The sequence below is a fragment of the Haplochromis burtoni genome, unplaced genomic scaffold (assembly GCF_018398535.1).
Source record: "Haplochromis burtoni strain Fernald_Lab_line unplaced genomic scaffold, NCSU_Asbu1 Contig_47, whole genome shotgun sequence".
In the NCBI taxonomy this organism is placed as follows: Eukaryota; Metazoa; Chordata; class Actinopteri; order Cichliformes; family Cichlidae; genus Haplochromis; species Haplochromis burtoni.
This window is the reverse complement of record NW_024582408.1, coordinates 1,040,484-1,056,078: the sequence shown is the minus strand read 5'-3', so window position 1 is coordinate 1,056,078 and position 15,595 is coordinate 1,040,484. Positions and strand designations below refer to the sequence as shown.

General features: G+C 41.1%; 1 protein-coding gene across 2 annotated transcripts in view; it reads left to right on the top strand.

The window, feature by feature from the left end:
* The window catches only part of grik2 (glutamate receptor, ionotropic, kainate 2), a 65,301-nt gene that overhangs the window by 20,353 nt on the left and 29,353 nt on the right, over positions 1-15,595 (top strand). For both annotated transcript variants that reach the window (XM_005921601.2, XM_005921600.2), the window contains exons 4-6: positions 924-1,105; positions 2,042-2,095; positions 3,550-3,723. In XM_005921601.2, the coding sequence (XP_005921663.1) occupies positions 924-1,105; positions 2,042-2,095; positions 3,550-3,723 (410 nt within the window). The remainder of the gene's footprint in view (positions 1-923; positions 1,106-2,041; positions 2,096-3,549; positions 3,724-15,595) is intronic.

Sequence of the window (15,595 nt, the reverse complement as noted above, 5' to 3'; positions counted from 1 at the left end):
CCTGCATGTTCCTATTTCACACCAATCTTTCTATAGGCCTCAGGGAGACCCAGCCCCACTCACAGTAAGACCATTAAACTGCTCACACAGCACTTCATTTCAAAATAAAAAATAGGCTGAGCTATCTTAAAGTGGTTGAAAAAAAAAAATCCTATCTCTCTCCAGTTCCCTCTCAAACTATCCTTGCTGCTCCATCCATTTTTATACCCATGACAAGTAATCATCTCTCCCATCAATCCAGCCTCTTTCATCCCTGGACTCTGAAGTTCTTTACTGAGGGAGAAACTCATTGTAATCTCATCACAGTATCTCCCGGAGAGCTTTCTACCTGAGCGTGTGGTCGAGAAATGAAAGGTGAAGATTGTAGCTCAATGTGTGACGAAGGCGCCGGGCTCCCTGGGGGCAAGTACAAGCTGGGCAAACAGAGCCTCTCTCATCAGAACACGTCTGAAGTGTATGTGAGAGAGGCAGAAGAGGCAGGATTGACCACGGCTTTCCATCTGGATAAAAATTGAACCTATTCCGCGCTATTCTATGGTATCATGGAAGACAAGAGCAAATCACCATTTGGGAAGCTTCTTTCAGGATGGGACTTTCTGTAGGAGGTTGCAAAATGAGGCGCTCTCTGTATTGTGGTTTTTGTTATGAAAGAGTGCAATGTGCTGGCTTGGTGTAACATTCTCTTGATAAGTCTGTAGCTGTCTGTTTGCTTGCCAAGCATGAGTAGGAGGATCAATAGACTGCGGATTAGGAAGACATGCATATGAGCATATTTTTTCTGCTGAGAATACATGACTCCAATTGGTCTTCGTGGCCTCCTTAGAATCAGAGTTACTTCAAAATGGTGGCACATCAAACACACCATATTGCTGCATCTTTAAAATGGTCCTTTCACACTATATATGTATCCTCTTTGTCTGCAGGTCTCATTCGACTGCAGGAGCTGATCAAGGCACCTTCACGATACAACATTCGTTTGAAGATCCGACAGCTGCCCACAGAGACCAAGGACGCCAAGCCACTTCTGAAGGAGATGAAGAAGGCAAAGGAGTTCCATGTCATATTTGATTGTGGACATGAGATGGCTGCCTGGATCCTGAAACAGGTATCAACTCACCTTAATGAGCCCTGATACTCTCTTAGACTCACGGATGTCTGCAGCATTTGTGAACAGCATAAGTAATTTTATCACACTGTTTCCTGAATTTAGTTAAAAGTAAGTTAGCTACTGTATAAAATTTACATAATTTCCCCTTAAAGAAATTTTCACATGCTACTGAGTACCCAGACTCATATATACACACATATATATGTGCTAAAATAATCAACATAAGTCCATGCGTGATCCCTATCTTATTCTTTCTCTCTTTAAGAACTGCTGCAGATCTGTACATCTTTAATCCTTGTGTGTTAGATATCTACTCGTGGCCCGTCATAATGGATGCTTTCCATTGTACATATTTTTTTTCTTTTAAATTATAAAGTCTAATTCTGCTCACAGGCATGTTCAATTCATTTAGCAGAGGCGCATTATTAATGAGAACCGTGGGGGTTGTTGTTGAGCTCAAGTCTTCTCACAAGCATATTGCACAGTTGGAGTTCTCTCTATAGCTGTGTGTCAAAACTAATGATTCTTTATTGTGGCGCATATTTTGTTTGTTATTTATCGTTGCATGCACAATGCAGTGCCGAGCCCGCATGGACTTAGGATATAATGTACAACGTATTGGGAGAAACGTGAGCAATGTGGACGCATAGACTGATTTTTTTCAAACAAAATTACTGTCAGTGTCATGATACCGTCTCGGCTCTGAGTGTAATAATAACCGAATAAGTCTGTTCATCAGTCATCAGGACAATTAAAAATGCCTTGGCAGGCCCCCGCTTTCACATTTTTTCCAGTCTCAGGTGCCTTTCTGACAGGTGTCGGGGTGGCAATATGTATTAAATAACAGGTCAATTAGTAATTCTAATACCGCAATTCATTAAGCTATTTGTAATTGACTTTTAGTTACTGCTTGCTTTTTATTTCTCCCTGTAGGCCCTGGCAATGGGTATGATGACGGAGTACTATCATTATATATTTACAACCCTGGTGAGTACCCTGGGACTTTTTTGTTGTTGACAAGATGTGATGATAGACTGTGTTTTGTTACTTTTTTTTTTTTTGCACAGCCCCGTCCACTTGATAACGTGCTGTTTGGAGATATTTCTTCTTCTGAGCCTATTGTAGTGCAAACATTAATCTGTTTTTTTTTTCCTTGTTGCAATGAAAAATTACCTGTCACTTTTTCATTTCTGAGAATACAATTTAATACCGCTAACCGAGAACTAGTCAAAGAAAAACATCCCATTATTTTCATTTTATGTGAGGCGTTTTGAACCCGAAGTGCAAGTTGACTTTGCGATCACAGAAACCGATGCCCTTGAAAGGCTGAGTCATTGTTATGCAGTCTATTATAAATATACCCTTTGCATTCCACTGCGTCTGCTGAGAAAGTTTAACTTGAATTTATTTTCTAAATTCTGAACAACCTTCTCACCTCACCTGGCTGACCACTACCCAGAGTTTAGGAAACAAAGCAGTTGGAGGTATTTTATTCTCACTCCAGCAGCGATTGAAGTTTGCTAAATTTCTTTGATCTAGCCGCTACAAAGATTGCTTCTCACACTCCAGATGAAAAGCAGCACATCTTCACTGAGCCCAGAGAACAGAAGACTGAGAGCTTAGATAATAGCCCTGAGCAGATGAGACTGTCACCCATTTGGTCCATTATAGCTCTAACAAACAAATAGCCCGCTGTGTTGTTTGGAACACAGTTGGAAAGGGTGAAGAAAAGGTTAGAGAAAACTGACCTGAAAAGACATTTACCATTGCAGAGGACATGTAACTATCCCTAGTGCATCCACATACAGTAAGAACCTGACTAGATGAAAGGGGAGTGAGTGACAGCAGGTATGTCATTGGGAAAGGGAAGAGAATAGTGATTATAGGCCTCTTTCGGTGGCATGCTGTTTCTTGCCGGGATGGAAGCATGCCTACTTTAACATCAGTCAGTGTTTGGCAGAATTGGAAGCCAGTGTGCTGGCCCGAGATGCTGCACACTGGTACCAAGCCATTCATGCTGCTCTCGGAATAGGACAGCAAACATTGACCACGGCAGCCCCATTCTGCGTCCATCACCCGCTGTTTCTCTGTCAACTGTGTTGTTGCATCCCAGAGACATCTGCCTGGTGAGATGCCAGACATGCTGCATGCGGGACAATTGGGTCGTCCTTTTCCGTCCACATGATAGATGGCAGTCCACCAAAAGCATGCCGGTAACCTTGAAAAGCTTGCCTTTATCAAGGCTACTGTCTCAGCATAAGATGAAATAGCTCCTGAAATCCCTTCAACTGCACCCTTTTGCGCTCCCTCATTTGGCAGTGGCTGCCGCTCAAACGTCGACTTGTAATTATGAAAATGAGCGATGTATAGCAGTGGATGAGGGAAGATGAGGAAATCATGATATTTTTTTTTCAGTTACATTTTGATCTTTGCGCCTCTAGGACCTTTTCGCCCTTGACATGGAACCATATCGCTACAGTGGAGTCAACATGACCGGTTTCCGCATACTCAACACAGAAAACTCTCAGGTGTCGTCGATCATCGAGAAGTGGTCAATGGAGAGATTACAAGCCCCACCCAAGCCAGACTCGGGCCTGCTGGATGGATTCATGACGGTAGGCCCAAACCTTTTTATCTAAGATGTGTACATCTTACTGTCCACATAAAAATAAAAACTGCCCAAATAATTTGGATGCCATGCATAAAGTTTTTTGTTTTTGTTTTTTTGTTGTTGTTTTTTGATTGATGAAACAAAATGAGTGTTTTGAAATAGAGCGTAGCTGTGGAGGAAAAGAACTGTAACTGAGTACCAGTTGTCAATCACAAACTCAATTGTGAGGGGCTCCTGGGGTGGGTACCGCGTGGAGCTTTTGAGTTGGTGCTCCTGGGTCTAAATGCTCCGTAATGAGCTGGTGTGAATGGTAATAGCCGTTTATCTGCCCTCCTGCCTCTCACAACTCTCCTCTGGGAGCGTGGCCAAAATATGACAATCTGTCAGTGTTCATGCAGAGAGAGGGAGCAAATTGGATGGAAATTATGGCCCTGGTTTTTTAGGATGGCATCCAAAAAAGCATGGGATAAGGTGATTTGAAAGTGAAAACGGGAATGGAGCTCGTCATGGACATTCAAGGTCCCTTTCTGGGTCTGTTGTTGTAAACAGTCAATTTACTCCACCTCCCTCACAACACCTTCCTTTGAGACAAACACCTTTTTTTTTCTTCTTTTAGCCTGCCTCTCTTTGTTCTTGGCAGACTTAAGATATGGTTTCTAAAATCTGTGCAATGAAAGAAGAATCTTTTCATTAGAGACTTTAAAGACAAGCCTTTGAATTAGCCACAGTGCATGGTGTCTATTCATATCAATCACAGCCTTAATTCAAGCTTACACATGATCAAATATGAACACACACAGTTTGTGATGAATTTAAATGTGTGCTTTTTTTAAATGTATCTACATATATTACAGCCTAAGTTGTGTCAGAAATATTCAGCATGCACGGCTTTAAAACAGAAATGTAATATTCTATTTCCCTCAAGCATCGGCATGATGCACTTGATTTTGTTTTTTGTTTTTTTACATCAATGGAAATTAATTGATTTCAGTGGAGATGGCTGAAGTGATTAATTAGCATTGCATGAATCATTTTGTCAGATTCTATCCTATGTATTGACGTATCTCATTGGATTAGAATCACTGGGCTGAATAATAAATAATGCATCCAATAGCATGCTTGACGGAGTGCATGCTAGTCTTGGGTATTTTCGTTTCACCTTAAGACAGGTCTTTGTAATGAGCGAATGCAGAGAGTGCAGCCTGAATGTACAAACACTGCCATTTTGATGTTATATTAAATACATAATGGAGAAACGGTTTTGCTGCTCATATAAAATGATTCTGTACTTAGACGGAATATGAACGTGTTTTAAATAACAATCTGATTTTCCGTAACGCAAATACAATTCTTTTTTTCTTTTTTTTAAGTCATTCCATAGATTTTCCTGATACTTCAGCTATACCGCCTCGGGTTAAAGGTGACACCTATAAGGGTGTCATTAAATAAAGCGGTAGAGTGCTGCAGCGGCCAGCGTGTGACCTTCCACCCCCGACCTTGCCTCTAGCCTTTTATTTCTCCTCTCTGGTGCCGTGTTCCTTTTCTGTGCAGTACAGAAGCCTTGCTGGGCTCTGAGCTTGTTTGTGCTCGGTGACCAGGCAACAGTTGTGTAGAGATGGTTACCAGGACAACGCCATCTGTGTCACCTTGTGATTGACTGAGATGAGAGGAGGTAGGGAAGGGGAGGGGTGAGGTGAAATGGGTTGCGGCAAAAGGGGGTGGTGGTGGTGGGGGGGGGGCGAGAGAAGATTGGACAGGAAAGATGGGGGAGAGGGTGTTACAAATATTGAGAGGTGCATCTGATGTTTGCTTACGCCACTAGCCCGGTGTTGCAGGGTAGTGAATAATCACACAGACACTTGGTGCTTTGGGTGAGGCCAAGTGTCTGAGGAAAGGACGCATAATGAGAAGCCCTTCCTCAGACTAGGCAAGCTCGAAGCCGCAGACACACTGAGCCCCTGCCTCCTAACCCTGTTTGGCAGAGGTATCTCTGACATGGAAGGACACATAATCAAAGTAGCAGGGCTAATTAGTCCAGTTATTTTTGCGTGCGTGTGTGCGTGCGCTGTTGATCTTGCTTGTTTGTGTTGACTCTTTGACAATATCCCCCGAGTAAAGTGAAGCTCAAGTTGTTTTAACCCTGCGTCGTGAGGTGAATTTACAGCAACTAAAGACCCGCAGCCCGTGTACTGAGAAATGCACCCAGCAGATTTATTAGATATCTCGTGTCTAATCTGATTATTATTTTGTCCCATCTGTTTCTAATTATTGCCTTCAGCTAATGAGATATTTGCTTTTAATGCTTTGTTTTAATTTGAATTATTTTAAATCCCCGATCGCTGAGCTAAGTATATACCAGGATTTAACTAAGGAGAAGGAAAAGAGGGAAAAAAAGATCTTCCCAGTTGTACGCCTCGCTGAGGTTTTAGGCCTGGATATTTTCTGCATCTCCACCATTTCATTTATGTCTGCATTTCATTGAGCTATAATTACCACCACAGAGAGCTGGATGTTCTCCAGTGTCATCAAAACAATTGAAAATTCTGGTGTAATAGCTCATAATTATCACTCTCTTATTAGTAGAGAGCAGTTGTTTGGATAATATGTTGGCTATGACATGGGTGTTGCTGCTCCTTTCGATCACATGGGACAAAAATAAGACACATGGGTGAAATTAATTGAAAACAACAAACACTACACAGAAATGCTCCTCAACAAAGGCCACTGCAACCATTATAATAATAATAATAATAATAAGGATAAAGGTGTTAGAGTTAGATTTGTAATTAATATGCACAGAGTGGTTGGATAGCTACCTTTTAGGTAGGTAGTACACAAGAAAGTGCTAAATCTTTGGAAATCCTGAAGCTGTTCATATTTAACAGTGTATATGGTGATCATTTTTAGCTATTCAGTGTAATTGCATTGCATTACTGCTTTGATGTGTAATTGTTAGTGGCAGCCTGGTGTTCCCCCGTGGGATAAAAATTACACGCCTAACAGAAAACGTTACATGCATATACCGGGTCCCATTTGCCAGATTTGCAACTTGCAAGCTGTGATTTGCAATATGAGATGATCTCCTGCATCCTAATTTTAACACATTTCATTAGGCTAAACAAACGGCTCGCACGTCGTGCCTGAGCATGTGAGAGCCCTTTAGCACTCGCACATGTACTAGTGAGTAAAATTGACTTGTGAAACGCGGCGCTGCCAAGTGCACACACCAGTTGTTTTTGTAACACGTGCCTCTGGATGCTATTCTGAAAAGCAAATCTGGAGCACGCATGCATTTAAACAATGCGAAATGCAACATTTAATCGTTTTCTTCATTAGACTTCTCTCTTAATGCCGCATGACACGATGAATCCTCTGTGCCCCAGTTCCAGTCGAGACGTGTTTGCTTTCTCCGGTGGTTAACGCGTTTAAACGAAATAATTGCATGCGTATTATTGGAATGATCTCGTCATTACCACCAGTAACTACCAGATCAACAACGACTCAAATTCTATCAGCGGATTTAAATGCAGTGTTTGTGTGTGTCACAGATTGTGCCTTTTAAAATAATTTGTGATAAGTATACTTCATTTCTGTTTGGGTTCAAATTAGGGATAATGGGAGCAGAAAATGAATTAGGAAGAGAAAGAGGAGGAAGCAGTTTTGCCCAGAAATGGTGCACAGGGGGTAAAGAGCAGCAGGGAGAGAGATGAGAACAGATACCTAGCTGCATTAACGAGCACTGCTGGGAGTAAAGTGGGAGACACCCACACAGCGAGAGCAGAATGAAGGAGCTTGCTAGGTGGCTGCTACATGCCATTAACAATGGGTTTACCATGGATGTTTACATTTAAATGTGTGTTTGTGGTGCACAGCATGTATGTTCGAAACACCTACAGGAGGATTCAGTTGCCTGTTCCAAGAGGGGAGGACTTGGCTCAGATTTGGCATCACTACTGGGTTTGATACAGAGCATGACTGCCTGGAAACTGACAATAGGAAGACAATATTGACACATGAATCCCTCTCCCAGTGAGCTTCATTCATACAATATTCCAGCCAAATGAAGGTCCTTGGTGTGGGTGTTGAGCCAAATGTGGTGCTCCCCAGTGAGAATACTATTGAATGCATACTGTAATTTTGCTTGATATGAGTCACACACAAAAAAAACTTGCTTGAAATTAAACTGAGCAGTTGAGGGAATCCTTTTATTTGTTCAAACTGACTTCTACCCCACAGCTGAAAGTTCAGCAGTAGCATAAATATTCACATATTTGTTTCATCATTTATTATTTAGTGGGATTGTTTTTTAGAATTCTGTTTTGTACAGAATTCAGCTGATACATATTATTTTGAAATGTAAAATATCTCCTTCTTACCATCTCTGATAACAGCATTTATAGATTTTCTCAAACCTCCTCCAGTATCAGTCATTTTCTAATCAGTCGTCATTACAACCTGGTCTGCTTTATATCGACAAACCGCTTTTCTTTGCGCGGAATCACAAGGCGCTTAGTTATTGTATTTGATATAGTACAGACAGAGCTAGCAGAACAAACGCCACATAGGTTCGCAGGTTGGTTGCGTCCATTAGAGCAATGTGATCCCCCTTCCTCTGATCCCGGTTGGCAGAGGAGAGAGCCTTTTAAAGACAGCGACTGTGGAGAGCAGACACTCGATGCCCTGTGCCGGGCACCACCAGCTGGGCTTGGCACAGTATCAACATTATTAGCACCAGTGCTCCCTTGGTCCATAGAAGCCTTTTGTGAGTGAGAACAGCCAGGGGGAATTAAAAGGCAGATTTATTATCCTGCTTTCCTTTGGTTTTACTTTCTCAAACACATTTTACTTCACTGTCTTGTTTGCTTGTTGTGTTTACCTTTGTGTTAATAAAGCAAATCAAATTAAGCACAGTACGGACACGTTTTTACCTTTATATACATGCGTAAAGATTAAACGCAGACCACACTACACATGCAAGGCAGAGATTCCTCTGCAGTAATGTAAGCACACCCCCGCTGGTGTTATGTATAGGACAATAAGGGAATTTGCAATCAGAGACTGCAACCATCATCAGATCCCTATCATCCAAATAGCCCCTGGAGGCCAGTGCAAGCAAAAGAAGCTGTGTATTATGGTTGCACTTAAGCTCAGGAATATTGGGTGGCCTTGGGATCACTTGGCAAGCTATCATCTTTCAAGAAGCCATCCCACCCACCTACACTCACAATCACAATCACATGGATACTCAATATCCATATATACATAATTTTTTTGCAAAAATGTATAAATTGCCATTTCTTACTAATAACTATATTAAGGTAAAATAAATATCCTAAAAAATAAGAGAGGAATCCAGTAATCTTCTATAAGCAAGAGCTTTCAGACACATAAACACACAAACATACACAGATGTATACAAATGAGATATTAAAGAAAAAAACTAAAGAAAAAACATCAACCACAGGTCACTGTAGCGTCAGCAATGATTCTGACACATAGCTGTTTATTTGGTTGACTACTAAGAAAGAATATGATTCAGATCATTTTCATTCTAATCAGAACATTCAAAGACCCCCTCAGGATAAAGCTGATCACTCAGATTTCGTATTGATTTGCAGTGACGCGAGAAAAATAACCCACAGCATTCTGGCAACCCCGAGTGCAGGGTAAGAACCTGAAAAAGGCTCAGGTTTTTTCTTTCATTAAATATGAACATATCTTGGATCTTGTGCTGTTTACTTCTACTTTACTTTATTTCCAAATACCAGTTACTAATTTAGTTTCTAATTTCCAATGTGCATAATTGGACAACTTTTAATGTTTGTCCAGACGATTAAAATTCTTGTGTAAATATAATGCGTGTGAAAACTTTTGATAAAAGTATGTCTCTCGTATGCACCCATGAAAACCAAGGAGTATTTCATGTCATTCTGCAAACCAGTTATTGCAGTTCATACACAAAAAAACTGCATCGCATAAACAACTGAGTTTCTTGTTGTTGTTGTTTATTTTTTAATTGATACCATCTTGCTACTCTGGTAATCTGGGGAAAGACCCCCTAACAGTAAAATGGCCACTGTTAGCATTAACCCAGATGTAATTAACACTGCCTGTGTTGTTTAGACAGTGGATCAAGTGTGGACTCCTACATCCTCCATTTTCACTCTTCTCTCCTCTCTGGGCATGCGAGTCCAACAGATGGTAGGGAATTAACAAGGACTGTTCAGTCCTTTAACAACCCTCCTCTCCTCCTTCACCACACTGCCGTTTAGATCTAGCATTCTGTCATAGCTGAAGCGTAGCTTTAAATGACCCCCTTATTTAATCATAAAACATGTTTTTTCTTCTTTCCGAGAGGTTGAACAGTAAAAGCTTTGTCACTCTGGAAATTTTGGAAGGCATTTGACATGAACTGAGGGAGATAAAAATCTTCAGAACGGGCACCTACTAGCCTCTTTAGCAAAACCTGGCTGGATGCTGATTAAATACGAGAAAAGGCCATCATATTAAACAGGCACTTAATCAGGTGAGGGTTAGGCTGCATGGTGTTAATTAAGGCGGACTCTGAAATGGACCGTGCTGCCAGAAGCATGCTGTTGCCTGAAGGGTCTGGTGGGACACCACTGCTCTGAGCAATCACGGTCTCTTTTTGTCAGACTTGATAAAGTAGTCAGGCACGGCATCATATTTGATATTTCGTGCAGTCGCAAGCTGTGATATTTTTAACCATGCTCGTATCTTGGCTCCAGAGATGGCGGGCAGTGTGTCACTTGGCTGGTACGTCGCGTTGTGGTTTTGAGTGAACATTTTTTTGGATGGGACTGTCAGACATTTTTTGCTACAGTCATTTCCAATTTAGGTTCTTGGTCTTGTTATGTGCTGAATTTTTAAAAATGGAGGGGAAAGTAAAACAAATCTTTGTAGGTAAACCCTAGCATTCTGGCAGCAACACCAGTAGTTTGTTTGGAGCAAACAGAAGATGGACTAGATAGTTGGCACGCGCTGCCTGGGCATATTTGAACTGCTTCACCAATTTAGCTGTGTAAACCAACTGTTTACAAAATCTGACTGAGATATAAACCTCTTGCTCTCTCCCCTTCTGCCTTGAGATTACAATTCATCAGCATTAAAGGGTTAAACAAGAAAATAGCATGAGCGGAGGTTAGCAATAAAAGAAGTATTTGAAGCAAAAAGATCACTTAGACATTAATAAAAGCACTATGTAAGGTCAAAATGGAGGTTTTGTCAACATTAAAGCATCTGTCAATGTATGATAAGGGCACCTTAATAATTTTACATCAGTACTAAATCAATATATATAGACATCAAACAGAGTTCTGCTCGCATTCTCATGATTCCCAGTGGACCCTCTCTTTCAAACCAAAAACCTCTGCAGTGTAGTCCTTTATTCCCCTTTAAAGTGTGCTTAAATCTACAATAAAACCATGAATGTGCTTTCACATAAATCCAGCCACCATCAATGAATCAGTTACCCAGGGGTCCTTGTTGGAAGAAGCGAGTTTTACTTCCCTGTGACAAAAACCTCATTTAAAAAAAAAAAAATTTCACACGGCTGCTGCTCTGTTGCTTCAGCATGTGGAAATGCAATGTGAGAAAGGGATTAAACCTCTAATGCACAAAAGAAAAAGGGGGAAAAAAATAGCAGTGACGGCACTGGCAAAGCCCTCATACATTCATACTCTGAGCAATACTCACACACGGCTCTGTGAAATACTTAAGAGAGCAACTGGGGAAGGCAGAGGGACGACAAAGGGGATGAAAGGGAGGAAGAGCCAGGCTGAAGGGGGGAGGGATCGGGGCAGAGAACAGGCAGGCAGAAAGCGAGGAAGAGACACGGAGTGGAAAAGTTACGGACGGAGAGAGCGACGGCAGTACACTGAGTCGCAGTCACCCAAGGGTTTTTTTTCCTTCTCAAAATGATGTGAATGCCTGCTCTTCCCTCTCTGCTAGGAAACCCAGAAAAGCCATAATATGCCCCATAAATCACATATGTCACATTTCTGTGTTTTTTCCACTCTAGTCTTTTTCTTTCAAGAGCCGAACATTTGCACAATTCTCAGTGCAGTGACTTTCATCACCCAGGGTCTCATGTAAGACGCCACTGCAAGAAATACAGCACAGTGCAAAAGTTTTTGGCACCAACTTTTGGAAAGCTGGTTTCAAATGCTACTGGGATTTTTTCATATTCAAAAACACTAAACACTTACTCAGTGTTTTAGTGGCCACTGTTTCACAGGATCACCTTTCTCGAGTACACTTGCTGAGAATTTCTCACTGAACTTGGCATTTAGGTTGTTAATAGCAACTTACCACAGTTTCTTGTGGATTTAGGCAGCATTAGTGTCTTTTTTCCTCACTTCATGCAGTCTCACGCTGACTCAAAGATGCTGAAATCTGGGCTCTGTGGGACCCATACCATCTGCTCTGGGATTCCTTGTTATTCTTATTGCTGAAAATACTCCCATCAAGTCTGGCTGCATGTTTAGTGTTATAATATTAAATTAATATCAGGCGTCTACCTAATGGTAGCGCATGATGAATGAGAGCAGAACTGCAGCACATGCTATATTGCAATTTATTTGTCAGTGTACTAAAACTAGCAAAAACATGACAATGTAGACAGATTTTCTTAGGCATCAGAAACATCTGTAAACTGTTTTCTTCTTGGAAATGTTGGAATCGTCTGTTATTTGTCACTTGTTGGAATACATTTGCATTATTTTAACTCCAAAATCTGGCTAATGTGTCTCTGCTTTTGTGCAAAAACACAGAAAAAGAATTTGTAAAAACAAAAAAGTTTCTAATATGAAACTTTAGCTTTAACAGGGAGATCTAGTTAGCCCGTCTCCAGCATTATCTTCACACCAGCTCGTCAAAATATGACCAGTTGGTTATTTTTGTGCAAAACCACAGTTTTTATTACCTCTTCTATCTGCTAGCTGAATGCATCATAGGTGTTGGTGCCAGACGGGCTGGTCTGACTATTTTAGAAACTAATGATCTACTGGGATTTTCTCATACAACCATTTCTAGGAATTATAGAATAGTCTGAAAAAGAAAAAAATCCAGTAAGTGCCAGTTCTCTGGGCAAACATGAAAGCATGGATCCATTCTGCCTTGCCTCAGTGCTTCAGTCTGCTGCTGCTGGTGGTGGGGGGTATTTTCTTGGCAGAGTTTGGGCCCTTTAATACCAACTGAACAGTGGTTAAATGCCACAGCCTACCTGGGTGTTGTTGCTGACCACGTGCATCCCTTTACGACCACAGTGTACCCATCTTCAGATGACCGCTACCAGAAGAATAAAACGGCATGTCACAAAGCTCGGATCATCTCAAACTGTGGCAGTGAGTTGACTGTACTCAAATGGCCTCCACAGTTACCAGATTTAAATCCAATAGGGCAGCTTTAGGTTGTGGTGGACCCACGATTCAATTCATGGATGTGCAGCTGACAAATCTGCAACAACTCTGTGATGCTGTCATATCAATATGGACAAGATTTCTTAGTAGCACCTTGCTGAATTTATGCCATGAAGAATTAATCTCCTCTGAAGGCACAAGAGGGATCAATCCAGTACAAAGTGTACCTTAAAAAAGCGCTTTGTATGTTTAAGCCACTAAGCATGAACATGTTGAAAGATTGTGGCTACGGGGTTTAACTGTGTGGTTCTGAGTAAACATGCCTAGAGGAGTCTCCTTTTGTGTCTTGTTTTCGAAAAGGAAAAGCGCTTGCTCCAGTGTTTCAATCAACAAACGGTGGAAAGTGGTATTGATCTTCTGAGTCTCATCAAGTAATTAAACATCGAGCAATTAAGTATATTTTTCTAAATTGTTATTCTAAGTAATGGAGCTGGAAGTGACAGCTCATATTTGTCTGAGCAGGCAGCTCGCTTTTGTTTTCCACACTGGTTGGAATTCAACGAACAATTATGTACAGACATTTCCCATCAGTGTCCATACTTTACACGAGAATTTAAATCTCGGCAGATTAAAAATAAATGCAATATCTCTGTGAGCGGGCCTGTGAGTGAGATCGCACACCCTGATTGAAGTTTAAATTATAAACCATTCCGGGGATTTTTTTAATAACAAAAGAAAAATCAAGAGACGATGTGGAGACGTAATTGTTAAAAAGTTTAGAAATGCCACCATTTATCTGACAGCAGAATCTGAGACTCTAATGCTTCCACAGACGGTGCAGTCAAGCAGCACAAATACATATAAAAAAAATGAAAGAAATGAATAATTACCTCCTTCTTCTATCAAATCATCAAACCCCATGGGTCCGCGTGTGATCCGAGGGCAGAGTGACTTCAGCTCCAAGAAAACAAAGAGCTTCCCTCTCTCCTGCTGACATTGTGACTCTGATGCTGACGGCAATGCTGTGGGGATGTGTGTTTGTTGGGGTGCATATTTTTACATGTTGTGTGCGTGTGTGTTGTTGATCTGTACCTGGCATCTGCAGTGCAGTGATGCATGATAAATAACAGGTCATTGCAAATCTCATTAAGCCTAATCAGATGTATATGATATATATAAATAGTGGAGTTTCACTGTCCATAAGCAGCCGTGGTGATTGTGAGCACGTGTGTGTGTGTTTATGTGTGTTTTGTTTATAGGAATGCTGCAAAGAGGATAGCTGATAGCTGAGGTGAGAAGAGAAAGAGAGATGTCGTTTTTCATGGCGCTACATTATCAGAGGAATTATGGCATTATGCACAGGTGGAGAGCCGGTGTGAATACTGATGCAGCGAAAATGAATATATTTGTATAAACACACACACAGAGACAGACATGCACTCAGCAGCTTGCTCGGTGGAGTTTGCAGTCCACCTGATTGAAATGAGGAAACTGCATGAAACTACGGCAAACCAGGCTTGCCTGTAGGAAGCTTGCACATTGAGGTCGGTCACTGTCTGAGAGCGATCTCCTTCATGTGCATGTATTCGGTGTCCGCACGTCTCACTAATTGGTTCTCGCATGCATCTTAATATATCTGAATGTTACTCACGTATCAAGTTTATGAGAGGGGGGGATATGCAGAGATGAACTAAGATATAAAGGACTGGAAAGGAAGATGTACTGTGCAGAGGTAAAATGCAAGTTGTAAATTGAAAGACAATTGTTTCTGGACTGGTACATTTAGTAATGGTAATGAGCAGTGTTTGATTTCAAATGGTTATGTGGGTGTTTGAGTGAAAGAGAGCGAGAGAGAGAGAGGAGTGGGGAGAGAAAAAAGAAGGACAAGGAAACAAAGGTTTTGGGCATCTTCTTTGAAACCCTTTCTCTGCTGTATCTGAGTGTCCCAGGGGTTTGAGATTGGTTCCACTTAAAGCACTTAAAACACCCCACAGGACCTGTGCTTGGCTCTGTAATAAATATCAAGATCGCTCTTGGATTGTTTTTAAATTGAATGCAATCTGCCAGAACTATGAGCCATCATTTCATATTTTTTCCTCCTTGATCTTTGCTTCCACTTGATGCCAGCCTCGTTTTGCTTCCATCATAAAGGGATTTTCAGGAATAGTTCTGTTTCAGAGTCAGAAAAAGATCTTTGACTTATAAATCATTTGAGCCAGAAAATATCTGATATATCACAGAGATCAAAAGTTAAGAGATGTGGGAAATATCTCCACAAATGATTTTAAGAATGCTACCCATTCATTAGGTACACCTATTCAACTGCTCATTAGTGCAAATACCTAATTAGCCAATCATCTGGCAGCAACTAAATACACTGAGGATTGTAGACATGGTCAAGATGACCTGTTAAAGTCCAAGCTAAAATAAAAAAGAGGAGAGGGCGATTAAAGTGACTTTGAACATGGCATAGTTGATGGTGCCAGATGGGCTTAT